Source organism: Procambarus clarkii, chromosome 23 (assembly GCF_040958095.1).
Source record: "Procambarus clarkii isolate CNS0578487 chromosome 23, FALCON_Pclarkii_2.0, whole genome shotgun sequence".
In the NCBI taxonomy this organism is placed as follows: Eukaryota; Metazoa; Arthropoda; class Malacostraca; order Decapoda; family Cambaridae; genus Procambarus; species Procambarus clarkii.
This window is the reverse complement of record NC_091172.1, coordinates 34509183-34536424: the sequence shown is the minus strand read 5'-3', so window position 1 is coordinate 34536424 and position 27242 is coordinate 34509183. Positions and strand designations below refer to the sequence as shown.

General features: G+C 42.1%; 1 protein-coding gene across 1 annotated transcript in view; it reads left to right on the top strand.

Annotated features, from left to right (window-relative positions):
- Positions 1-27242, top strand: part of LOC123764012 (cytosolic phospholipase A2) — a 69206-nt gene that overhangs the window by 7742 nt on the left and 34222 nt on the right. The window contains exons 2-8 of the mRNA XM_069330165.1: positions 12635-12659; positions 17331-17415; positions 17834-17980; positions 20270-20423; positions 22802-22934; positions 26081-26208; positions 27068-27242. The exon at positions 27068-27242 is cut by the window's right edge and continues 42 nt beyond it. Coding sequence (XP_069186266.1) covers positions 12635-12659; positions 17331-17415; positions 17834-17980; positions 20270-20423; positions 22802-22934; positions 26081-26208; positions 27068-27242 — 847 coding nt within the window. The remainder of the gene's footprint in view (positions 1-12634; positions 12660-17330; positions 17416-17833; positions 17981-20269; positions 20424-22801; positions 22935-26080; positions 26209-27067) is intronic.

Here is a 27242-nt window from a genome sequence, read left to right as displayed (position 1 = left end):
ACCCGCTTAAGGGAGAGCTTGCATCACCATTTTGAAGTATGAGAGCAACGATATTCAGCCACGGACACACATCCTTTAACTGTAGACTGCCCGTAGTACTGGGGAACGACGCCCGCCACTGCCCCCGAATGAGAAAACAGCAGGCAAACCAGGAGTCCCCCTAATATTTGACAAACGAGCCCCTAGCACACCTCATCATGCTGTGAAGGAAAGACGCTTTTCGTCCTATTTCTGCAACAGAGGCCTGCCGCCCTTTGAATGAGAAACACACACACACACACACACACGCACACACACACACACACACACACAGCACAGAGGGGTAACACAGCATCAACATGGGTTCAGAGATGGCAGGTCCTGCCTCACAGGGTTACTTGAATTCTACGACCAGGCAACAAAAATAAGGCAAGAAAGAGAAGGGTGGGCAGACTGCATATTTTTGGATTGTCAGAAAGCCTTTGATACAGTGCCACACAAGAGGCTAGTGCGAAAGTTGGAGATGCAGGCTGGAGTGAGAGGGAAGGTACTCCGGTGGATAGAGGAATACCTAAGCAACAGGAGACAACGAGTCTGTGTGAGGGGTGAGGTCTCAGATTGGCGAGACGTCACAAGTGGAGTCCCGCAGGGGTCAGTCCTTGGACCTATACTGTTTCTGGTATATGTAAATGATCTCCCAGAGGGTATAGATTCGTTCCTCTCAATGTTTGCCGACGATGCAAAAATTATGAGGAGGATTGAAACAGAGGATGATAGTAGGAGGCTACAAGATGACCTGGATAGACTGAGTGAATGGTCCAACAAATGGCTGTTGAAGTTCAACCCGAGTAAATGCAAAGTAATGAAACTAGGCAGTGGAAACAGGAGGCCAGGCACAGGATACAGAATAGGAGATGAAGTACTTAATGAAACAGACAGAGAGAAAGATCTAGGAGTTGATATCACACCAAACCTGTCTCCTGAAGCCCACATAAAGAGAATAACGTCTGCGGCATATGCGAGGCTGGCTAACATCAGAACGGCGTTCAGGAACCTGTGTAAGGAATCATTCAGAATCTTGTACACCACATATGTAAGACCAATCCTGGAGTATGCGGCCCCAGCATGGAGCCCGTACCTTGTCAAGCACAAGACGAAGCTGGAAAAAGTCCAAAGGTATGCTACTAGACTAGTCCCAGAACTAAGAGGCATGAGTTATGAGGAAAGGCTGCGGGAAATGCACCTCACGACACTGGAAGACAGAAGAGTAAGGGGGGACATGATCACAACCTACAAAATCCTCAGGGGAATCGACCGGGTAAACAAGGATGAACTTTTCAACACTGGTGGGACGCGAACAAGGGGACACAGGTGGAAGCTGAGTACCCAAATGAGCCACAGAGACGTTAGAAAGAACTTTTTCAGTGTCAGAGTAGTTAGCAAATGGAATGCATTAGGAAGTGATGTGGTGGAGGCTGACTCCATTCACAGTTTCAAATGTAGATATGATAGAGCCCAATAGGCTCAGGAATCTGTACACCAGTTGATTGACGGTTGAGAGGCGGGACCAAAGAGCCAGAGCTCAACCCCCGCAAGCACAATTAGGTGAGTACAATTAGGTGAGTACACACACACACACACACACACACACACACACACACACACACACACACACACACACAAGACAACGTTAGAGAAGATTCAGCGGTATGCCACCAGGCTCGTCGCGGAACTGAGAAGAATGAGCTACGAGGAAAGGCTAAAGAAGTTGAACCTCACATCCCTGGAAAACAGAAGAGTAAGGGGAGACATGATAACCACCTACAAAATTCTCAAGGGAATTGACAGGGTGAACAAAGACAAACTCTTCAGCACGGGTGGGACACGAACAAGGGGACACAGGTGGAAACTTAGTACCCAAATGAGCCACAGAGACGGTAGAAAGAATTTTTTCAGTGTCAGAGTAGTTAATAAATGGAATGCACTAGGAAGTGATGTGGTGGAGGCTGACTCCATACAGTTTATAATGTAGATATGACAGAGCCCAGTACGCTCAGGAACCTGTACACCAGCTGATTGACGGTTGGGAGGCGGGACCAAAGAGCCAGAGCTCAACCCCCGCAAGTACAACTAGGTGATAACACACCCTCGCGCGACTAAAGCTGTAGGACCATATATACCATGGATACTAATAGAAGGTGTAAGCCTTGATCAGGCCGCTAACTATGATACACAATAAGTCATTGGGATCAGGAGAACTGCCAGATAGTTGGTCGACCGGACCTTTATAACACAACACCGGCATGGAGTCACGGATGGTCACAACAAACTTGATAGCTCAATGAACGTTTAATTTAGTTCATTTATTATGCACCCCATACCCATCTTGTGTTGGCGGTAGTGGAAAGGGTTACAGAGGCACATAATGGGCTCAAGAATGAACCCAAAATTCATTTAGCTAAGCAAGTTACAGTCTTGATGAGCTAGTTACAAAATTCAGTGTAAGTCGTCACATCAACAATGGGCTCGAGATCGACCACAAGTACAGTGAACGTGCGACAGATCAGATGAAGACATAGAGAAGGGTGTGTGGATTCTATATTTGCGGACTTTCATACACCTTCGACACAGTACCCCACAGAAGACAAGTGCAGAAAATGATAAAAGCAGGCAGGGTCGGTACCAAGGCCAGGCCTACTGCTGGCCTATGTGAACAACATAACAGAGCGTAGAAATTCCTTTTTCTTAGTGTCCTCTGACTATGCAAAATCTATGAGTATAAATAAGATGGAAGATTGAAAATAACTGCAGGATGATCTGGACAAAATGAAAGTACTATATGGTCCCTTAAATGGCTATTAAATTTCAACTATAGCAAGTGCAGAATAATAAGGCTAGGTACGGGGAACAGGAGGGTCGGACACAGGCCTGTCAAATGACGGAAAACTTCCTCCTGGAATCGGATAGATAAAACATTTTGGGGTGCATATTACACCGAGCCTGTCAACAGAAGCTCACATGAAAAGAATACCCTCAGCTGCATAGGGAAAGTTGGATAATATATGAACTACTTTTAGGAATCTGAATATAGTCGTTTGGGATCTTGTATACCATTTGTCAGACCGATTCTGGAATATGCGGCACCAGCGTGGAGTCCTTATCTCTTACATACAACGAAGTTGAAGAAAGTTCAGAGGCATGCCACCAGACCAGTCACAGAACTGAGAGGTGTGGTTCACTCTAATCTTTTTTTCGTTGTCTGGGACCTGTTAGGTTTATCGAGCCCCCGCCCGTAGGCTCACTGCTGATAGCCCTTCACATGATGCAACCTACAACAGTTACCTGACTCCCGAATACCTCTTCATTGCTAGGTGAACATCATCTAAAAGGAAACCTGCCCAACCGTCGCTGTCCCGTCCGGGGATCGAACGTGGGATCCTCGTTTGAAAGCCGAGGATGTAGATCACTGTGCTACAGTGGAGAGACTAAAGAAGTTAACTCTCATGTTACTGGAAGAGAGATAAAAACAGGAGAGACATGATTACCACATACAAAATACTCAGGGGAATAGACGATAGAGACAAGGACAGACTATATTTAGCAGGGGTAGCGCAGTAACAATGGGACACAGATACCAGATTAGTTACCACAAATAGATATTTTCTATCTATCTGTCTGAGATCTTTGGTAACTTAGTTACCAAAGATCTCAGACATTAGAAATATTGGTTTTCCTGTGTCGGAATAGCGAAGAAATTGAATGCACTAAGAAGTGAAGTGACGAGGCAAGCTTCTTACAGCTTTAAATGTAGATATGACAAAGCCCAATAGGCTATACACCAGTCGATTTTCTTTTTTGAGAGGCAGAATACAAGAGCCGTAGCTCATCCACGAAAATACCTCCCCCCCCCCCACTCACGCACACAAGAGCCAACAAGCACCACCACCGTCACTCCGCTGCGGCACCTGTCACCCCGAGGGCCACGGTGCCAGGAGCAACATTCTTCCCAAGGTGTTTATGATTGCGTCACGGAGCCACAATGAGACGACACCGGGGGTAGTGAGTCAGCTGTACACTGCCACCAATGTCCTGAGCTTATGACAGCAACACTCCAACACTAGATGCTTCCGCCAGCTGAATAGTGTGTGGTACTTTAGATGCTTCCACCAGCTGTAACCTTTACGGGCTGTTCATGCCCATGCAGCCTCTTGGATGGCTTCATCTTCATCAGTTAATCAATCGATGTGACCTACAATGTGTGTGGTACTTGTCACAGAAGCTGAGTGGCCTCTGTTATGGCTTAAGACAGCAGGTGTACGTGTCTGGTATCGGCTGCCTGGGTCTAATAGATTATTGGTTGTGATCACGATGGGGAGTCATGGTGGTAGTGGGTGACGATGGTGGTAGTGTTGGTGGTGGTGGTGCATGATGGTCAACCAGTACTACATCTCACCTAATGCATTGTATTACTAACGGACTCGACTAACGTGTCAAAATTGCGGGATTTTAGGACAATTAAAACACCGTAATGTTGACGTTTCCTGAGCATCGTCCATGATAGGCTACTTGAAGTGTTTAGGCTCCAACGTTTCTGGTTAAGGGATGCCATAAACATTGTACTATGTCTAGTGTTGAGAGCGGTGGGTGGAGGCGGTGCTGGGAATGTGTAGTGTTGAGAGCGGTGGGTGGAGGCGGTGCTGGGAATGTGTAGTGTTGAGAGCGGTGGGTGGAGGCGGTGCTGGGAATGTGTAGTGTTGAGAGCGGTGGGTGGAGGCGGTGCTGGGAATGTGTAGTGTTGAGAGCGGTGGGTGGAGGCGGTGCTGGGAATGTGTAGTGTTGAGAGCGGTGGGTGGAGGCGGTGCTGGGAATGTGTAGTGTTGAGAGCGGTGGGTGGAGGCGGTGCTGGGAATGTGTAGTGTTGAGAGCGGTGGGTGGTGGCGGTGCTGGGAATGTGTAGTGTTGAGAGCGGTGGGTGGAGGCGGTGCTGGGAATGTGTAGTGTTGAGAGCGGTGGGTGGTGGCGGTGCTGGGAATGTGTAGTGTTGAGAGCGGTGGGTGGAGGCGGTGCTGGGAATGCAACTAACGAAGGCAGTGACATCAAAATCACCAGACTAAGAGATACGTGAGAAAGCCATTTGAATTAACAGGATGAGACTACTAGTAACAACATCATCATTAATAATACAAGAGCAAAAACAATGTCGTTTTTTTGTAAAGCAGAATGTTACAGAAAGTACAGAAGTTAAGTGCCCAGTTTAAAACGGTATCGCAAAAATACAGCAAGATGAAAAACAGTTAAACGTTCCAATTAATATAATAAACGAATGCCAAATTATTCAATACTAACACATAACGTTGACTGCGTTTGTAAATACTGAATTTTTATCACAAAATATTCAAGGTCTTGTGGTCATCAGTTCAAGCCTCCAGAAACATTAACTTGGTTTGTCTATCCACTTAAATTGGTCGGTTCATGTAAGTCGGCGTTCGATTCCCGATGGTCTTAGTAGTTGTGTACCATTCCTTCATTCCGTTGTCCTATCCAAGCGTCTATCCTCCCCTTATATAATTTTAAGTGCAATATAGGCACACTGGCTGAGCGCTTGCACCTGATAATCACCTTACCTTAACCACAGACATTTATCGTCGCCTGGAAGTTACTTACACATACAACCCCTTGCAGAAGTAAATAAATAATTAAATAAATACATATATAAGTATTTATATATATATAAAGTCAGCTTAATTGTTAACCTCGCTTGTATATTAATTTGCTTGCTTGCCAGTGAGTTACGTGTACTGGTTCCTGTTCATAGCCAGGAATGTGTGACTCGGAAGAGCAGGAGACAAATGTACACAAGCCGAAGACTTGTGGCAGGTGACGACCACTCATGATACACCTGCCCGCTGGAAACCTTGTGAGTTTTAGGGTTGATTTTGGTTATCTCAAACTTGACATTTAGTGAATATTGTCCAGGAAATGAGGTGGAAGGCCAAGTCCTGGAATGTGAAGGTAGTTCTAGAAAGAATCTTTTTAATATATATATATATATAATGGACTATTCTTACAGCTATATTATTACTATGGGCGTTTACAGCAAATAAATTATGTTTAAATTATTGTATATTTTAGAACTGGCTAAAATCGATGAAAATTGTAGTTGCTTGACAATAACCTTATTCGAAGCGATTTTAATTGATATTATATTATACTGTTGGTTTAGTTAATTTATTATGCACCCCATATCCATCATGGATTCTGTAATATGTATTTTTGGTATAGATTATTTAGGATGCCGTGCATAGAGCAGTCCCAGAACCAGTTTCAAAAGTGAAAGTTCCGTACGCCAGTCAGGGAGTATCCTGACTTCGAGGATGGGCTGCCAACAGCCTAGTGTGTGAATGTCCTTGAACTCAGGAGCCAGACCTGACGTAGCAGAACCTGATATTATTTGCTCTCTATTATGCACTCCATACACATCCTGTCAGCTGTGGTGGAAACAGAGGCACATTAGCAAGCGAATGGTAGGCTAATTATTAACTATTTGCAATAGCTAAGATTTGTACATGTGTCTTTTTTAATAGCCGAAAGAAGTATTTTGGGGATATATTTAACATTTGCAATAGAAATGCCTCTGAATTCATTGATTTTGTTCATCTGCCCGCACCATGGCGGGCTCAATACAAACAGTGAGAGTAGTCAGTCTTCTGTGAATTAATTTATTAATGGCGGCACCGACTATCTCCCTCCTATTTATTTACGCTAGATAAATATTTAATTTTAAAATTTCTTCATTATCTTTCTTTCCGCCATTAAATTATGCGCCTTCTTCACAATCAAACAATTGTTCATGCGCTAACGAGTTACTGATGTGGTTTAAACCTTTGTTGATGCAACCTGTCCTCACAGTTAATGCACCGCCATTTTGATGCTATCGAAGCCCATAAAATTTTTAAATTTTGCCCCGAGGGGCGAGTTTATTGGGCAGCGCCACTCATCTTGTGAGTGGACACACCGCCATAGCAGCATGTACAACACTCCCCAATAGGAAGAAAACCCGCTGGGTTGTTCATGCTGTCACTTGTACCCAGACACAGCTGGGACTTGCTTAACTGTCTCAAGTGAACAGCTCCTCAAACAAGAAGATTAACATCTATCAACCCTTAAAAGCTTACGTTATCTTGCGGGTGCAAAATGAGGGAATCTTTTAAGAACGGTATCAATATTTGACAAATAGTGTTTTCCTAACTCAAACAATTGTGGGGTTTATTATTTTACACATACTCCTGATTTCTCTCAGGTGTTCACATTCACGTAGATAGTGTCGAAGCCCATTCTCTTGATTTTCCACACCGGACAAAATCCACCGTCCTGATCTAATCAGAAATGTACGAACCCAAGCAACCCATCTAACCTAACCAACCGATGAATAGAAAACGTATTTTTGTCCTATCGATCGAAGGTTCAAGTTTTCGGAATTATAGTGAAATTAACCGTACCTCAATATCGATGCTCTCTTGGACTAATGGACTCGCCCGTTCTTCTAAGGTTCCCAACGTCAAGAAACAGTCGTACTAAAGTGTCCTTATCCTAACCTACCAAAGGACCCAAAACGAGACAGTATGTCAAATTCGCGAGCCACAACCATTTTCTAGTAGGACAATGTTTGGCCTTAGGCAGGTTATACGTCAGAATGCGACGTGCTAATTGGAGGACGGGTTAAATGAACACGGTCTAGGTTCTCACTCTTCTGCTTGCGTAAAGATAAACACGTCAAATTTGACTCTTATCTATTCGTGGGAACCACACCACATGCTTCAGATATATACCATGATACTACGTAACCCCCTTTGATGGCTATAGACCTGTGAGACAGACAGACACACAGGCCGCACTGAAGGCTGGCGACAAAAACTGGCCCCTGGTGGTGTATGTGGGTCGTGGGGGTGACTGACGGCTCCCTCCGCCCTTCTCCACAACACTGTCTTCACTTGGGCTTTCACCGCCCCGCTCCAGCTATTTTCCTCACTAATTACTTTTATCGGTCTATGGGAGTAAGAAGTATTTTTTATGAACATGTTTGATTATACTTTTTTATTTTTTTTCGGTGTTTCTTATAAACATTATTAAAAATGATTACATTTGAACTTTGAGGAACAGCCAATTTGTGTGTAATATCATAATAACTAATTTTGTTGGGAACAGACAGACTGTGTGTTAACGTTATTCTTATGTCGAGGTCTTCTACTGACCTTCCCCAGCATGCAACCCCACAACAGTTGAGTAACTCCCTGGTACATATTTACTGCTAGGTGAACAGGTACATACCTTGTACATTAGATGAAAGGAAACCTACCCAATCATTTCTGTCCCACCCGGGATTCAAACCCGGTATTCCCTATCTGTTCCCAGTTTATATAAATGTTCAACCTGTCCTCTCTAATAATACATTGCATTTTGACGTCCAAATAACCAACGGAAAAAAATATAAAGATAATGAATAATCAAGACGGCTCGCAGCCACGGTTTCTATGCGTTGGTCCATCGGTTAGGTTAGGGTCGGACAATATAGCACATTATTTTTGTCACGTTGTGACAACTGTTAAGTTTTAGCGCTTCTGGGGATTGTCCAGGACGCAGGTTCGATCCCCGTCCTGCTGCATGCGAAGAGTGTCTCAGTAAGAGTCTACTTGATCCCTGAGCTGCGTTGAGGACTAAAGCGTGTCACGTGTTTTAGACTCAGTTGCTCATGACAAAAAGCTCCAAGTAGCACAACATAAGAACATAAGAACAAAGGCAACTGCAGAAGGCCTATTGACCCATACGAGGCAGCTCCTATTTATAACCACCCAATCCCACTCATATACTTGTCCAACCCGCGCTTGAAACAATCGACTATGGCGTGTTTTGTGTTGGTCTGTAAGTTTAAAGGCACATAACACGTGAGGCGAGAGGTGCGGAACCCTAAACCAAGCACGTGTAACTTACACTTACATGTGCTCCTAAAACTACACTTTATCTTGGTAATAGGAGCATGACCACTTACCTGGAGCATACCTGGAGAGGGTTTCGCGAGTTCTTCTACTCCCCGAGCCCGGCCCGGGGCCAGGCTCGACCTGAAGAGTTGACCCACTCAAGAGGCACTTGAGAGACACTTGTACTCCAACGAGTAAATCCATTACTTGGTGAGGTGACGTTTAAAGAGCTTAACGTCTAGTTAGTCAGTCACTCCTTATTAAGAGGAGGCAGGATAACGACACTTACGGGCTATTCATGCCCGTGTCACCTCATAGGTGGCTTAATCTTCATCAATGGATAACGACACCGCCTTTACGGGCTTACCATAGCCGGTGCTACATGGACACTTCGTCCTGAGTAGCTGAATCTGAAACAACATCGACACCGCCAGTCATCATTCATAAGTCATTTGTCACACTTGACAGGTCAACATCACATAGATCTTGGTACTACAGTCGGGTTCGTTCTCGACTCACAATCACTAATCTCGGGTTCGAATCCCGGGCGGGACAAACATAGTTGGGCACGTTTCCGTTCACCTAATGCCTCTGGTCACCTAGCAGTAACTAAGTACCTTGGAATTAGTCAACTATTATGGGGGTTGTATCCTGGGGAGGGTCAGTAGTTCGACCTTGGGGGCGGTGGGGGGGGAGGGGGATACGCAGGCTTCCTGTCCTCGACAAATTGAATTACTTATGGCGCCGGTTGTCTAAAACTCCAACGTGTTAGTTGCTTTTATTATTTTAAGTGTTAAATCAGAATATTACGGTTTGTATGTGAAAATATTATATGAAAACTCCAGGACATTGTGAACAAAAGCAGTAGTCGAAATAATTAGGGAAACTGTACTCGGTGTGACTACTGCACAATCCAGTTCAGGCGTGATACAATTACTACAGCAGAAGTGATACATATGATTGTTGCTATCAGCACATTGTTCTACCAAATGTTCGATGTGTTGTGGGGTTGTGATGAGGTGCAACCTCAACACTGACAGACAGACAGACAGACAGACAGACAGACAGACAGACAGACAGACAGACAGACAGACAGACAGACAGACAGACAACACAGAGAGACTGATAACACAGACAGACAGACAGACAGACAGACAGACAGACAGACAGACAGACAGACGGACACAGAGAGACTGATAACACAGACAGACAGACAGACAGACAGACAACACAGAGAGACTGATAACAGACAGACAACACAGAGAGACTGATAACACAGACAGACAGACAACACAGAGAGACTGCATGACAACACAGACTGGGAGAGAGGATGGAGATGGGGGGGGGGGGGTGGCAGGACTCAGCAGACCCCCACAGGACACACACACACATCACTTCCTCAACAGCTCATTTAGTGCAGCGCGACCATGCATGTCCCCCAGGAATTGACTCCTTCTGAAACTATTAATGTCAGAAGGACTCGGTGCTCTCGTAGCAAGAGCAAGGAAAATTACTGAAAATGAAAGGAATAATGAATCACAGGATAATCCTACTCACAATGAGCCACCGTGGCAAATTGTAGGAAACGAAAAAGCAAATAAACGAAGAAGAACCGAAGAAACCAATTTAGAATCCAGCCAGAACCCTGTGACTCATCTGAGTTTCCAGCTTCCACCCATGTCCCCTCGTTCTGTTATTATTACATGTAAACATTTCATCTATTTCCACTTTGTCAATTCCCCTGAGTATTTTATATGTTGCTATCATATTCCCTCTCTCCCTCCTTTTTTCTAGTGTCGTAAAGTTCAGTTCCTTCAGGCGCTCTCCATATCCCATCCCTCGTAACTCTGGGACAAGCCTCGTCGCAAACGTCTGAATCTTTTCCAGTTTCTTTATATGTTTCTTCAGGTGGGGGTTCCATGATGGCGAGGCATACTCTAAGACTGATCTCACGTAGGCAGTGTAAAACGCCCTAAAAGCCTCCTCTCTTAGGTTTCTGAATGATGTTCTAACGTTTGCCAGTGTAGGGGTACGCTGCTGTCGTTATCCTATTTATATGGGCTTCAGGAGATAGATTAGGTGTTACGTCCACTCCCAGGTCTCTTTCTCGAATCGTCACAGGTAGGCAGTTCCTCTTCATTGTGTACTGTTCCTTTGGTCTCCTATCACCTGATCCCATTTCCATAACTTTACATTTACTCGTGTTGAACTCCAGTAGCCATTTCTCTGACCATCTCTTCAACCTGTTCAAGTCCTCTTGGAGGATCCTACAATCCTCATCTATCACAACTCTTCTCATTAATTTTGCGTCATCCGCGAACATCGACTTGTTGGATTCTACTTCTGTAAACATGTCATTTACGTATATTAGAAATAGGATTGGTCCCAGCACTGATCCTTGAGGTACTCCACTCATTATTGTTCGCCAGTCTGACCTCTCGCCCCTTACCGTTACTCTCTGGCTCCTTCCTGTTAGGTAGTTCCTTACCCATGCTAGGGCCTTTCCGCTTACTCCTGCCTGCCTCTCAAGTTTGAATAGCAGTCTCATGTGCAGTACTGTATCAAAGGCTTTTTGACTTTGAATTATTTTTGGTCTAGAAATATGCAGTTTGCCCATCCTTCTGTCCTACTTTATCCTTGCTATTTTATGATAGAAATCCAAAAGGTTTGTTAGGCATGATTTCTCTTTCCAGAACCCATGTTGATGTTTGTTCACAAACCTAACGTTCTCCAGGTGTGCAACCAGTCTTAGCCTAATTATTCTTTCATGTATTTTACAGGGGATGCTTGTCAGTGATACAGGTCTATAGTTAAGTGCCTCCTCCCTATCACCTTTCTTGAAAATTGGTACAACATTTGCCTTCTTCCAGCAAGAAGGCTTCTTGTGTGTGTGTGTGTATTCACCTAGTTGTACTCACCTAGTTGTATTCACCTAGTTGTGCTTGCGGGGGTTGAGCTCTGCTCTTTCGGCCCGCCTCTCAACTGTCAATCAACTGTTTCTAACTACTACTATTTTTTTTCACATCACACACACACACACACACACACCAGGTAGCAGCCCGTAACAGCTGACTAACTCCCAGGTACCTATTTACTGCTAGGTAACAGGGGCATATGGTGAAAGAAACTCTGCCCAATGTTTCTCGCCGGCGCCCGGGATCGAACCCGGGACCAAAGGATCACATGTCCAGCGTGCTGGCCGGCCGGCCGGCCCCTGTACTCACCTATTTGTGCTTTCGGGGGTCGAGCTTTGGCTCTTTGGTCCCGCCTCTCAACTGTCAATCAACAGGTGTACAGATTCCTGAGCCTACTGGGCTCTATCATATCTACACTTGAAACTGTGTATGGAGTCAGCCTCCACCACATCACCCCCTAATGCATTCCATCCGTTAACTTGTGTGTGTGTGTGTGTGTGTGTGTGTGTGTGTGTGTACTCACCTAATACTCACCTAATACTCACCTAGTGTGTGTGTGTGTGTGTGTGTGTGTGTGTGTGTGTGTGTGTGTAGTTCTTATCTTAACACATACACTGGTGTACATGTGTAGTTCATAACACACATAGGCCTACTTCACTGAGCGAATACAGACTTAGAGTATACTATTTCATGAATTTTTATTATTAATGGTCATTTTCATTTGTTCACAGACTATCTCTATATATATTTTTTTATTTTTTTCAGGTTCGATCCGTTTCAAGTTTTTGAAGTAAGTATGGACCAATTTATTATATTTTATTGTATACATAAATAAAGTTCAGGAAGCCACCAGCTCAAAATTAGACTACGTTGTATAGCTGTATCTTATCATACAATCGAATTATAGAATTACCTTTAGAAAATGTTTAAGGTAGTGAGGAAGCAGCAGTAAGTGTATAATTCAACCCTACTTCAAACTTTGACTGTTATTATTAAATTGGAATGAAAGAATAAGGAAGTGGTTATGTAAAACAAATAGCATATACCAGCTGCCATGTCAGTCATAAATAAATATTGATATAAGAGATGGATTTACAGTGCTTCACGCATGCTTGCTGGATCAAGTTCAAGTTCAAGTATGTTTATTGAGATAAGCAAGAAATACATCTCAAAGGGATAGAGTAGCTTAGGCTATTTCTACCCCCCATGCTTGCTGGAGGCTCAGTGATAGACAGATCTTCCAGATCCAAAACTTCTCAGTGTGGATGTGACACATACTCAATTAGCTAATTAGCTGTGCCGCCAGTGTTCGATCCCTAGTCGTGTCTAATGAAGGGTTAAATATAATTAATCTAACAAAAATATTCCAACTTCACTGGATACAATGTACGCTCTCCCTTTGAAAACAGATAATGAGCTCAGTTAAACTGATGCACAATAATCCTTATATTGGAACTAGTTCGCCATCGCTGTGTCTTGCTTAGCAAGACACAGTTATATCGTGCTAAAAGAATATTATTGCTGTGTGAGCACATTGCGGGCCTCTGTAACCGAGTCATGATCTCCCACCCGATGGGAATGAAGCACGTAATATTTAAAAAAAAATCAAATAAAACAGCAAGCAGCTTTTGCATACTTTCATATATGAGAGCCGTTCCTGTGAAGAACAGCGAGCTATGGCAGCCACCTGAGTCGAGGCTGTGCATGTAATAATCAGTGAGTCAGTGGGAGACATGGGACAACAACCTTGTGGACTCACCTGACACACTAAAAGCATCAGAAATTTGTAATTCGGGTAAAACTGCCAGAATGTGTATTTGACCATCTTGACACATGAACAAATCCACAAGGGCCGTGACAAGGATTCGAACCTGCGTCCGAGAGTATCCCAGACGCTGCCTTAATCGACTGAGCTACGACATGGTCAAAAGGAGAGGCACAAACCCTGGTTTGTGCCTCGGAGAGGCTGCAGGATCCAGTAAGTTTAGTAGAACTTTGGTTTCAACTCCTTTTACCATGTCGTAGCTCAGTCGATTAAGGCAGCGTCTGGGATGCTCTCGGACGCAGGTTCGAATCCCCGTCACGGCCCTTGTGGATTTGTTCATTTGATGCACCACGCAATTGTGATTTCTGTGTGTGATCTTAACACATATTCGAAAGTAGTTGATTTTTTGTAGCTGTGTCTGATTTTTTTTTTTTGTGGTTGTGAATTATAGGACCTGTTTGGTTAGGGTAAAATGTGTAGTGAGGAGCTGTTCGAGATTTATCTTGGTGTCCCTGCTCCCACTCACTGCACTTTGCTTCAGTCTGGCCTAAAACCTACACGTATTTGATGAAACAGGTCAATTCGCAAATTATTGTTACATAAAGATAGTTTAATACAACCCTTCCTCCTATTTAGATGCTACTTTTTGTAACTAAGGGGCACTAAAGTAGAAGCTTTGCCGTGCTAAGCAATTAAATAGTAGAATTTTGTACTATTCACTTTATAGTCAGAAAAAATTAAGCTAAAAATCGAACGTAAATATTCCTAGGCCTAGTATAGCACCCATATGTACTATATAAGGTCTTAGATAGCGTGTATCTTTACAGCATAAATAGAAAATCGTTTTCCGGTTCTTCCAAATTCAATAGTACCGATTTGAAATTTCTAATTGTGCTGTACGTCGGTATATGTACTATGGTCCCCATCCTTGCTAGAAGTACTACAAAAACAGGAGGATGGGCTGTTTTCTATCAATAAAAAGTTGTAGAAATCAGATTCCTGCAGTAAAAGCCTCGTGTTCAAAGGAAGTTTGAGTCAATCTAGCTCCTGAATCTGTAGATGATATAGAAGATCTTTTACCGCATATATTACACAGTACTCATCCTGTGAGCGGTTGTGGAGAAGTAAAGAGGGAAACAACCTCTCATTAGAATATACATCTCATGTTGGAGAATAAATCCCTAACGGCCAAAATATGATGTACACTATATATCCGTTAATGGAAAGAATCCTCTTCTAAGCTTGCCGAGTAAGCCGGACGACTCGAACAGAAAACGGAACAGTACGTCACTTTTGTGAGTCGATTTTATTTCAAATTACGTCCAAATTTGGCCATAGCGCGCATACGAACCAAAAGTGACGTTATTTTTAAGAGGACGGGTTGATATATCATAGTGGCTCACCAAATTGACGAGCTATCACGTTTTCTGTTCATGGGTCCTCGGTTAAGTTATGTTCGGGCAGTTCAGAACATAATTTTTGAGACGTGACCACTGGAGAGGACCGGGAGTACAGAGGCACTCCATACCTATACTCTGTGAGCACCGGAGGCTACACAGGCACCCCCGTGCCCATCCCGTGAGCGATTGTGGAAAGATTAAGACCCGAACAAATGGTTCAGGGTTGTAACACAAATTTATTTGAGCTTAAGGTAAGGAAATTATCTGGATTGTGCTAAGTCGGTATGACTATAAAAAAACACTGGAGTAATGTTGGAGGCGTCCGGTACTGAATAATATATCTGCTGCAGACGTTTAATCACAAAAACGTTGCTGAAAACATGACATCCAACCCTCACAGACGAAAGGAAGTGACTACATTTCGGTCCGTCTTGGACAGTAAATGCTGAGGTCACAAACGTTCTTATCCACAAACGTTCTGCGTGAATAAATGTCATTTTTGAGGTGAATTGTTTTTTAAAACCATATGAAATATCAACAGATAATTGATAATGAAGATTAAGCTGCCCAAGAGGTGGCACGGGCATGAGTAGCCCGTAAAACAGATAATTACATATTCGAGCTTTTTATAGCACTTATAACCTGAGGCGTGAGACCTATGGCAATAACTGATGACTCTGAAGCATACCACGTTAATAATCTCTAATATATCTCCAATAACGTTAATATATCTCCAATAACTTCACCATAATTATAAATGACACTTGCAGGTATATTCACTAATTATTAATGGCATTTGTGATCACATTAATGACATCTGTAATAGTATAAATGTTCCTGGCAGTCCGGGTTCGAGTCACTTCTGGGGTGTGGAGTTTTCAGTTAAATAAATACATGTTCATCAAAGTTTCCACAAATCTCTTAAGAAAACTAACAGTGTGTGGTGAAGCACACTGTACAACACAGTGTGAGGTGAAGCACACTGTACAACACAGTGTGCGGTGAAGCACACTGTACAACACAGTGTGCGGTGAAGCACACTGTACAGCACAGTGTGAGGTGAAGCACACTGTACAGCACAGTGTGAGGTGAAGCACACTGTACAACACAGTGTGAGGTGAAGCACACTGTACAGCACAGTGTGAGGTGAAGCGTGGATATAAGCCAATCAGGAACGTAGCAGCATCACATCAATTCAATCACAGTTACAGCCCCGCTCCTGTGCCAGGTAAGTCCACTACGGGTTCACCATAGTCCGTGCTACTTGTAACTTTTTGTTCCCAGTAGGTGAATCTATAACAACGTTAATATTAATATCCTCGGTAGAAAACGAATCCGCGAAGACCCCCACGTCCACCCAGGCGACACCACGAGGAGACAAAATGAGAGCCCGCCTCGTACGCTTCGGAACCGGCCGCAAATCATCTTAACTGTCAACCTCCTCCACAAGCGTCACAGCAGAACCCCGGGAAGACCTCGGCACACGGTCACGTAACACCGCAGCCACCTCGACCACCGGGGATGGGGGGTATCGGACCACGCACCACCACATACTGCACCGCATGAACATCCACAACTTGGGTCCAGCTACTTGGGTGACGTAATAGAACTGAAAAGTGGAGTACCACAAGGAACCTGCCTCTCCCCCACTCTATTCAACATATATACAGCTGACCTACCCCAACCCCAAAATAGAGAATACATCACATACGCTGACGATGTCACCCAAATAATATGCCAATCGGGACCATCAAAGCCGCTACTAGCCGACTAGACCAAGGCAGCAATTGAACTCATAAACAACTTTGAGAAGCAATGGAAAATTAGCACCAACAAACAAAAGTTTCAGATAATACACATTGCGAAAAGAAACCCGGACCCCATCATCCTTGACAACCATCCGATTCAATATGCGGAGGTAGGCAGAATACTGGGACTTATGATAAATAGAACAGGGATACAAATTCATGTAAGGGACCGACTAAACAAAGCCAAAGCAGCATTAGGAAAACTGAGAAGATTCCGAAGCCTCAGTACTAACATTCAGAAGTCATATGTACATTCATAACAACTCACAGGTGGTCTCTTAAAGAAGTCAGATGAACATTCGTAGCAGCTCACAAGTGACCTCGCAAAGAGGAGTCAGGTGTACAGCCGTAACAATTCACAAGTGAAGATGAGCCATCAGGTGTACATTTGTAGCAACTCACAGGTGACCTCGTGAAGAGGAATTAGATGTACATTCGTAACACTTGACAGGTGACCCTGATATAAACCATCACGTGGTCTTCCCCAGGTTGAACATGAGGCGTGTTTGGACTTTGAGATCAAAATTGAACGTGGAGAATCCATCACCAAAGGCAGCACTCTGCAAGACCTCAGTAAGTAGGGAATTATATCATCTCGTGAACTAACACCTGGCAATCAAGAAAGTAATAAAAATGAGTTTGACAATAATATTGTCTTGGAATGAAGAATTAAATTTCATGGGGGGATGAAAGCTGAATTATGTTTTCTACGTAGGTTTTTTAAGAATATGCAAATTATTAAGTATAAAGTGGGTATAATCATGGAGTTGGAAAATAAGCATTCCTATTGAAACTGTCTTTCACCTTAAGAAATTTTAATCACAGTATTAAGCATTTAGTTAAGATTATACCTTCCAATTCAAAGAACATTAATCAGTGTAGTACCTTTAATAAGATTAGCTTTGATAATTAGGTAACAAATCGTTGCTGAGACAAACTAACATGATGTATTTTAAGCTGATTGTCATGTCAGTATTTGTTTTTGTTTTAGTGGACACTCCAGATCCATATGTTATACTCAAGATTCCTGGGAGCTCAAACTCCTCCAAAAGAACCAGTCATGTGGACAACTGCACCAATCCCATCTGGGACGAGTCTTTTCACTTCTACCTCGACCCTTCTAAAGAACACAACTTAAGTAAGTATTTTATCTGCACCAGCCCCATTTGGGACGAGTCTTTCCACTTCTACCACGACCCTTTTCACCCTTGGGGTTCGCCAGGGATCATGGACTTCCTGTCTTGCCCCGGGTAGGGAGTGGGTTGGTTGCATGCTAGGTATTCTGTGTTGCAATGGGCCAGGTTGGTTGCTCGTTTGGAAGCCCCGGAGCTGCCCCATTTAGAATTTATGGTCCAGGATTTAGGGGTATTGGTTACTTCAACCTTGGCTCCATCTGCACCCTTGCTTCCTTCCCAGGTGGGTGTTGTTCGCCTTGCTCTCCTCCTGCTTCCGCCTCCTAAATGTCTGAGGGTTTCTGGGCAGGGGCAGGGTTTAACTTGTGATAAGGCTCGGGTGGCTTCGGGGGTTGCCCCTTCTAACTCAGGGACGGAAGTTGAGCCCGATTTCCTCGCCGAAGCTTCGAAGTTGGCCCAGCAGGCTCCTCTCTTTGATGCTTTTCCCTTGGACTTTGCCTTTTCTTCAAGAGTTCTGGGCTGGATATGGGCTCTGCTCCGGGTACTATGTTGGGAGTTCCAAGGGTTGGTTGAGGAGGGGGGAATCCGCTTGGAGTGATATGGGCACAAAAGCCCATCCTGCCTGGGCTTTTGTGCCTTCTGAGCGGGGTTTGTTGTTTCAGGGCCGTGGGTTTTCGTATCCTCCGTCTCTATATGATTCTGAGTTGGGTGCGGCTCCCCCTCCCCCCTCCAGGTTCTTTTCTGGGTACCTTTGGGTTCCTCGGATATGCCCTTCCGGAGGTTTCCTTCCTCTCTGATTTCCTTGGCGGAGGTTCAGGAGGCCCTTGGTGTGTACCTGAGACCCGGTTTATGCCTCTTTAATGGATCCGGCTTCCTTTGAGTTCGGTTCTTCTTCCCCTTATTGGGTGCGTTTGGGAATCAAACAAGGTCCTGGCTGCCAGATATATTGTCTGTTGTGACCTGTTATCTCATCTTTGCCATGAGACCTGCAGTGGTGCTGCCCCCTGTTTTTTTCTGTGTAGGTTTTTGTCCTATGTTATACATGAATTACATGGATTTTGCTAAAGCTTTTGATAAGGTACCATATGAATGACTGGCAAGGAAATTACAGGCCCATGGAATAGTTTAGTTTAGTTCATTTATTATGCACCCCATACCCATCTTGTGGGCGGTAGTGGAAAGGGTTACAGAGGCACATAATGGGCTCAGGGACTGAACCCCACAATTCATTTAGCTAAGCAAGTTACAATCTTGATGAGCTAGTTACAAAATTCAGTATAAGTCGTCACATCAACAATGGGTTCGAGATCGACCACAAGTACAATTTCTAAATTAAGCAACTGACACTAGCTCTCCACATAATAATAATAATATATTATTATATTATTATTATTATGTGGAGAGCTAGTGTCACAATTGATATGTTTGTCCTGCACACCGCCCCCCCCCCATCCAGTGGGCAGTGGTGGATAGGTTACAATCACTTAGTTACTACCTACAGTTAGCAAACTGGGGATATTTTGCTAAAATTTCTAGTAGCAAATCATTTTGAATGAAACATTTACACATCGTTGGAACATTGGTTATAGAATTGTTTCTGAATTCCACGTATCTTTTCGCACTCCATGGAATAAATGGTAAAATATTAGAATGGATAAAACAATAATTGAAGGAAAGAAAACAAAGGGTCGTGTTAGATGGCAACGAATTTGAATGGAGAAATGTGATAAATGGGGTGCCAAAAGGTTCCATTTTGGGATCTACCCGCTTTTTGTCACCAAAAAGGCGACTACCAAATTAATAGCATTACAGAACAGCAGATTGATGAAGAAAAGGACCTTGGAGTCAAAATCCACCACTCATTAAGAGTTGCACAACAGGTGGGTGCAGCAGTCACAAAAGCTAACCAAACTCTAGGAATAAGCAAGCGTACTTTTGTCTATAAGGTAAAAAAGGTAATGGTGCAACTGTATAATTCTCTAATGCTCCCCCATCTGGATTACTGTATGAAAGCATTTAGACCTCATTTTGATTTTATTATTATTATTTATTATTATTATTATTATTATTATTTATTATTATTATTATTATTATTATTTATTATTATTATTATTATTATTATTATTATTATTATTAATTATTATTATTATTATTATTATTATTTATTATTATTATTATTATTATTATTATTATTATTATTTATTATTATTATTATTATTATTATTATTATTATTATTCATAATGGAAAATATGAAATAAAAGACTGATTATATTTGTAATTCCTTCAATTACAGAGGTGGTATTGATGGATGCCAACTACACATTGGATGAAACTCTTGGTGAAGACTCGTTCTGTGTCAATGAGTTAACTAATGATATTCCCACTAAACACACATTTGTCTTCCCCGGTGGCTCTAAAGTACACACACTTCTTAAGCTACAGAAAAAGTAAGTGACACAAATGAAATACTTAAATTATATTAAATTTATTTATTTATTTATTTACTACTGTACCCGGCCACACGTTGCTGTGGCTCAGCAATGCATGTGCATTGCTGATACACAGCAACCTTCCCCTATCTTCCAGTCCTCCCCACCATTCCCCCCTTCCCCTGTCCTCTTGTCCTCCCAACCATTCCTCACTCTCCCATCTCCTCATCCTCCCAACTATTCCCCACTCCCCCGTCCCCTCGTCCTCCCCACCATTCCCTCCCACCCTCCCCTGTCCCTTTGTCCTCCCCATCATCCCCCACTCCACCGTCCCCTCATCCTCCTAACCTTTCCCCACTCCATCGTCCCCTCGTCCTCCTAACCTTTCCCCACTCCACCATCCCCTTGTCCTCCCCCACCATCTCCTACTTCCCCGTCCCCTTGTCCTCCCCACCATTCTCCATTCCCCTGTCCCCTTGTCCCCACCATTCTCCATTCCCCTGTCCCCTCGTCCCCAACACCCCCATCTCCTCATCCTCCCAACCATTACCCCCTCCCATGTCCCCTTGTCCTCCCCACCATCCGTCACTCCCATCCCCTCGTCCTCCCCACCATTCCCTACTCCCTCGTTCTCCCCACCATTCCCTACTCCCTCCTCTGATGCATTCCCAAATGATCTGATGTTCCCATAAAAAAATTGGGAACATCAAATGATCTGATGTTCCCATCACTGAAATATACGAAAAACAGTTAAAAACAAATGAAAAACAATGAAAAAATAAAAAATAAATTATACTCACAAAATGAATGGTAAGGTAAACATTACAGCTCATTTCCAACGCAATGTCATACAAAATAATTAAATAAAAATAAAAATAAATAAAAATCTATGAAAATTCAATTTATCAATGAAATCGGAAACATTGAAATGGAATCGTAACATATTTAGTATAGCGTGTGCCGCTTGACCATCACGGCCGGACAAAAGGAAATGATAGCCGAAGCTATTTGAACCACTTCCCCGCCGGCAACTCGGATGGTAATCTTGGGCATAGCATTTTATCAAATCACCTCATTCTTTGGGGCACACGTGAGGAACACAAATGCGAACAAGCCTGAATGGTCCCCAGGACTATATGCGTCTGAAAACTCACACCCCAGAAGTGACTCGAACCCATACTCCCAGGAGCAACGCAACTGGTAACTACAGGGCACCTTAATCCGCTTAACCATCACAGCCGGACAAAAGGAAGTGATAGTCGAAGCTATTTGAACCACTTCCCCGCCGGCAACTCGGATGGTAATCTTGGGCATAGCATTTTATCAACTCGCCTCATTCTTTGGGGCACACGTGAGGAACACAAATGCGAACAAGCCTAAATGGTCCCCAGGACTATATGCGTCTGAAAACTCACACCCCAGAAGTGATTCGAACCCATATTCCAACCAACCTACCCATGGATGTAATTTATACATCCATGTATTATATATATATGTATATATATATATATATATATATATATATATATATAATATATATATATATATATATTTATATTTACTTATACAGTATATACATTTGATTTGCATTGAGGTACCCCGAAGGTTTAACTACTGACCTTTCCCAGGATGCAACTTACTACAGTTGCCTAACACCCAGGTACCTATTTACTGCTAGGTGGAATAGAGGCATTAGGCAAAAGGAAACATGCCCACCCATTTCTGTCCCACCAGAATATTGAACCCGAATATTGAATATTGATCCAAAACTGTGAATTGAAAACTAACCCACTTGTACCACAAAAGCCTGTATTATTCCTGAGTTTACTTGATGGCCACCATCTCTCTAGTGGCCTTGACATGAACAGAAAACCGGTGGTTTGTCAATGGTCCCCCATTTTTCCTGATGATTTTATCCTGCTTAATTTTGAACTGTAGCAATGTCTTGGCATTTACGGCTTCGTGGTAGGCGATTACATGGGTTTATAATCCTAGGGATGAAAAAGCATCTCCTATTTTCATCCTACACTGGCTTGTTATGCGTGAAGCTGTTGCTCCTTGTATATGCTACATGTAACCTTTCAAAGAGGTAATGTAGATCATTATTCTCCAGATTGTTCAGTACAGTAGTTTTAAAGTTTCGATGAGATCAGCCCTGTCATTTCTGGTTTGTGGTATTGTTAGTTTTGTGGCTCTCAACCCTCAATATTGTTCAGTGTGTCGCAGGGGGTGTTAAGGTCTTTTGAATACTGTATTTGTAAATAGGCCCAAGAGTTCAGAAACGTTGGGAATCACTGCTTTACATTATTAAAAGATAGGAATTCAGTTCATAAAAATGTAATTTATAAAAGTAGGTTTGTGTTGAATTTATGAATAAAGATGGTATATTTTTGCAGTAAAACACCCGATCTTCGTTTCTCTCTTGCACTGTGTAAAGAAGAAAAAGAATTCCTTCAAATCCGTCGGAAGAAAGTCCTACTTGCAATGCAGAAAGTATTGGGAACAAAAGCACCAGACACAGAAAGACAGGTAAAGTTGAAATTTGATATTTAGAGAGGAACATCAGAAACAGATTGGGAGAATACAGTGTGTGTGTGTCTGTGTGTGTGTGTAATTACCTAGGTGTAGTTACAGGATGAGAGCTACGCTTGTGGTGTCCCGTCTTCCCAGCACTCTTTGTCATATAACGCTTTGAAACTACTGACGGTCTTGGCCTCCACCACCTCACCTAACTTGTTCCAACCGTCTACCACTCTGTTTGCGAAAGTGATTTTTCTTATATTTCTTCAGCATCTGTGTTTAGCTAGTTTAAATCTATGACCTCTTGTTCTTAAAGTTCCAGGTCTCAGGAAATCTTCCCTATCAATTTTATCAATTCCTGTTACTATTTTGTACGTAGTAATCCTAACAAAAGTCGTGAACAATTTATTTAGTATATCGCCATCCATGTATTTAAAAGCAATTCTGAAGTTAGAAAGCGTGGCATAGGCTCCTCGCACAACGTTCTTTATGTGGTCCTCAGGTGATAGTTTTCTATCTAGAACCACTCCTGGATCTCTTTCTTTATCAGAATTCTTTAAAGATTTCTCACATAATATATAGGTTGTGTGGGGTCTATGGTCTCCTATTCCACATTTCATAACATGACATTTATTAACATTAAATTCCATTTGCCAAGTGGTGCTTCATATACTTATTTTGTCCAGGTCATCTTGAAGGGCATGACAATCATCTAAGTTTCTTATCCTTCCTATTATCTTAGCATCATCAGCAAACATGTTCATATAATTCTGTATACCAACTGGTAGATCATTTATGTAGACAATAAACATCACTGGTGCAAGAACTGAACCCTGTAGTACTCCACTTGTGACATTTCTGCAGTCCGATACATTGCCTCTGATTACTGCCCTCATTTTTCTATCAGTCAGAAAATTTTTCATCCATGTTAGAAGCTTACCTGACACCCCTCCAATATTTTCCAGTTTCCAGAACAACCTCTTATGTGGAACTCTGTCGAAAGCCTTTTTTAGAAAAAAGTCCAGATAGATGCAGTCAACCCAACCATCTCTTTCCTGTAATATCTCTGTGGCTCGATCATAGAAACTGAGTAAATTCAATACACAGGATCTTCCAGATCGAAAACCATACTGTCTGTCTGATATAATATCATTTCTCTCCAGGTGTTCTACCCATTTAGTTTTGATTAGTTTTTCCTATACTTTCACTATTACACTTATCAATGATACAGGTCTATAATTGAGGGGGGTCTTCCCTGCTGCCACTTTTGTAGATTGGAACTATGTTAGCCTGTTTCCACACGTCTGCTATGACTCCTGTACACAGGGTATAATCTTTGACACAGATACAACTTGTTAGAGAAAAAACTAAATGAATAAAATGAAAAACATTGAAAATAAATTGACAAAGTTATTCCCATGTGGCAACTTGCCTCATTTTTACCAAAAACACGCAACTTCTCCAGGCCACTACAGCTAAACTACAATAGGAAAAGACTTTTTACTTGGATTTTTGTGCTAATTAACAATATAAAAAAAATAGTTTTTGGAACAATTTATTTTTGGTGCACCACGGGAATGTCATTATAAAAGGTGCGCAGTGCAGCAGTTAAATAAATGTTATATTAAAAAGCTATAAAAATTTTGAAAGGGCTCCAGTCAAATTTATTATCATAAGCATGCTGATGAATCAAGAATGGTTTAAATGAGGGTTGAAAAAGGCATGGTACTCGCCTAGTTGTGCTTGCAGGGGTTGAACTTTGACTCTTTAGTCCCTATTGGTGTTGAGGGTTGTATTGCCCTGTGCAGAGATAAGCATTCTACTGAGTGCCCTTGAGTTCAAAATGATTTGTGTGGAAAATATTTTCTTTTATTTCTTAGAAAAAAATCCAAGATTATTACAGGGGTACCTCAGTTTAAGAGTTTAATCCATTCCAGGAGACAGCTCGTAATCCGAAAACTCGTAAACCAAAGCTAGTTTCCCCATAAGAAATAAAGGGAAATGAATTAATCTGTTCCTGACTACCCAAAAACCTCACTTCAAACTAAATTTTATACCTAATTCATCTAAATCTACACTACAAAAGTATGTTCAAGTTATTACTTACCCTTGCTGATGACTGCTGTTGGTGTATGGAAGATGGTGAGGAGGAGGGAGGCGGAGAGGTGTTACTGTTTGGAAGGGGAGTCCCCTTCCATTATAACATCAGGCAGTGATGACTTTTCTGGGGTATTCTTTCTCCTTCGTTTTTCAGGCATACCACCAGGACCTGGTTATTACTCACTGCTTGCTTGCCTTAATAAGAATCTGTCTAAAGACACTTTTTTCCCTATGTTTTAAAATTTGTCTGTAGTGAGACATAACATTCACTATGAATGATCTATTGTTTTTCCTCTATTGTCATCCTCACAACTATTTTCTTAGTTGAACTTTACCACTGATTTTTTGGGGACCCCATGGCTTGATATATAATAATTACTTTTATGTTCAGAAACCAATAAGCACAAAAACAATTAAATTCTTCACAAAGAATTCAAGCACGGTCGTCACTAGATGGAATACACTGGTAAACAGAGGCGCTCCACGTGCTTGGTCGACCCATACGTGTATCAACAAACTCGAGAAGTAATGCAAACCTTGATTACCGAGTCAAATTAAAGAAGAAATTGAGCTTGAAAACCAAAAAATTTGGAAAGAAGGGTATTTGTTAACCCGAGGTTCCACTGTATACACACACACACGCACACACACAGATGCCGAAGAAATATAAGAAAATTCACCTTCACAAATAGAGTGGTAGACGGTTGGAACAAGTTAAGTGAGAAGGTGGTGGAGGCCAAGACCGTCAGTAGTTTCAAAGCGTTATATGACAAAGAGTGCTGGGAAGACGGGACACCACGAGCGTAGCTCTCATCCTGTAACTACACTTAGGTAATTACACACACACACACACACTGTTTATATAGTATTAACCAGAGGTTAACACTGTATACACTGTTCCACTGTATGTTCCACTGTATGTATATTGAAAGATAAGTGATCACCTCTAAGAAAAATTTATACACAAAACTTATACTTTACTCCTTTTGAAACCTTGCTTCCTAGGCAACTATGTCATATTCTACGTGTAAAATCACGTCTTTATTTCATTCAAGGTTCCCATTATTGGTGTTCTCGGATCTGGTGGTGGGTTTCGTGCCATGACGTGTCTCAGTGGTGCAGTGAAGGCCCTTCAGGAGTCTGGCATCCTGGACTGTGCCACATACATCACAGGACTCTCATGGTTCTTCATGGTAAGCCTTTACTGATTCAAAAGTCATGCTTTCCAAACCTAAAATTACAGCAGTGAATTTCAGTTTCTATGGACATGTGAGCAGTGTTAATTTGTTTTTGAGTGATGAGATATTCGTTAAAACATCAGTACCTCAAACTTCTCCAGCACTATAGCTATAATATTTATTCATACTTGGTTTGTAATACTGTTGCTAGCATGATGTTCTATTTTATCTGTAGTTGCAAACTGGATTCTCAGTACTGTACTGGAAATACTGTACCTATAATGGGCATTTTTATGTTTTATTTTAGAGTCAAGCCTTTGTTTATAGGTACAGTTCAATATAGCAGCAGTATTATACAAATCTCTTCAGAATTTTACTTCCTTCGCTAATGCTTTCAGTCATTTTATATTTCTTATGCTGTGCTTACTTTTTTTTAGCTCAATTTATTTTAGGAAAGCAAGAAAACAAACTAAAAACATTATAGACACAGTATCATATACAGTATATACCTTATGTACATATATGCACACTGTGAACTGCAGTTTGGTATTTTCAAAGATACTCTTTGAAGCAAGAAATTGCAAGTGGCCCAATGGCAACATATTCTGTTTTCTCATAACATTTAAAAGCTTTTAAGACCAAATGTATATTTTTTATATAGTAATTGTTTCTCTGTAAGCTTTATATTACATTTCCTTCAGTTTGCTTTATTTTATAAAATTAACTTTTTGTATTTGTATTGATAGTTTGAGAAGATGGTATTATATGATGGTTAGTCATTATTGGCTATGCAAGTACAGTATAGCAATGAAACTGTTGTGTGAACCTTCAGTCTTATTATCTCACATTTTATATATTCACCAGGTACATCTCTACGCTGTATTCACATGATTCCTTTCCTGATGTAACACATGCTCAAATACAGAAGGAACTTCGTGAATCTGTCACCAAGGATTGGAAGTGGCAGCTTCTCCATGCACCTGCATATGTAGCCAGTATGGTTGCCAAATATAAGCAGGGTCAGCCTGTGTCCTTTACA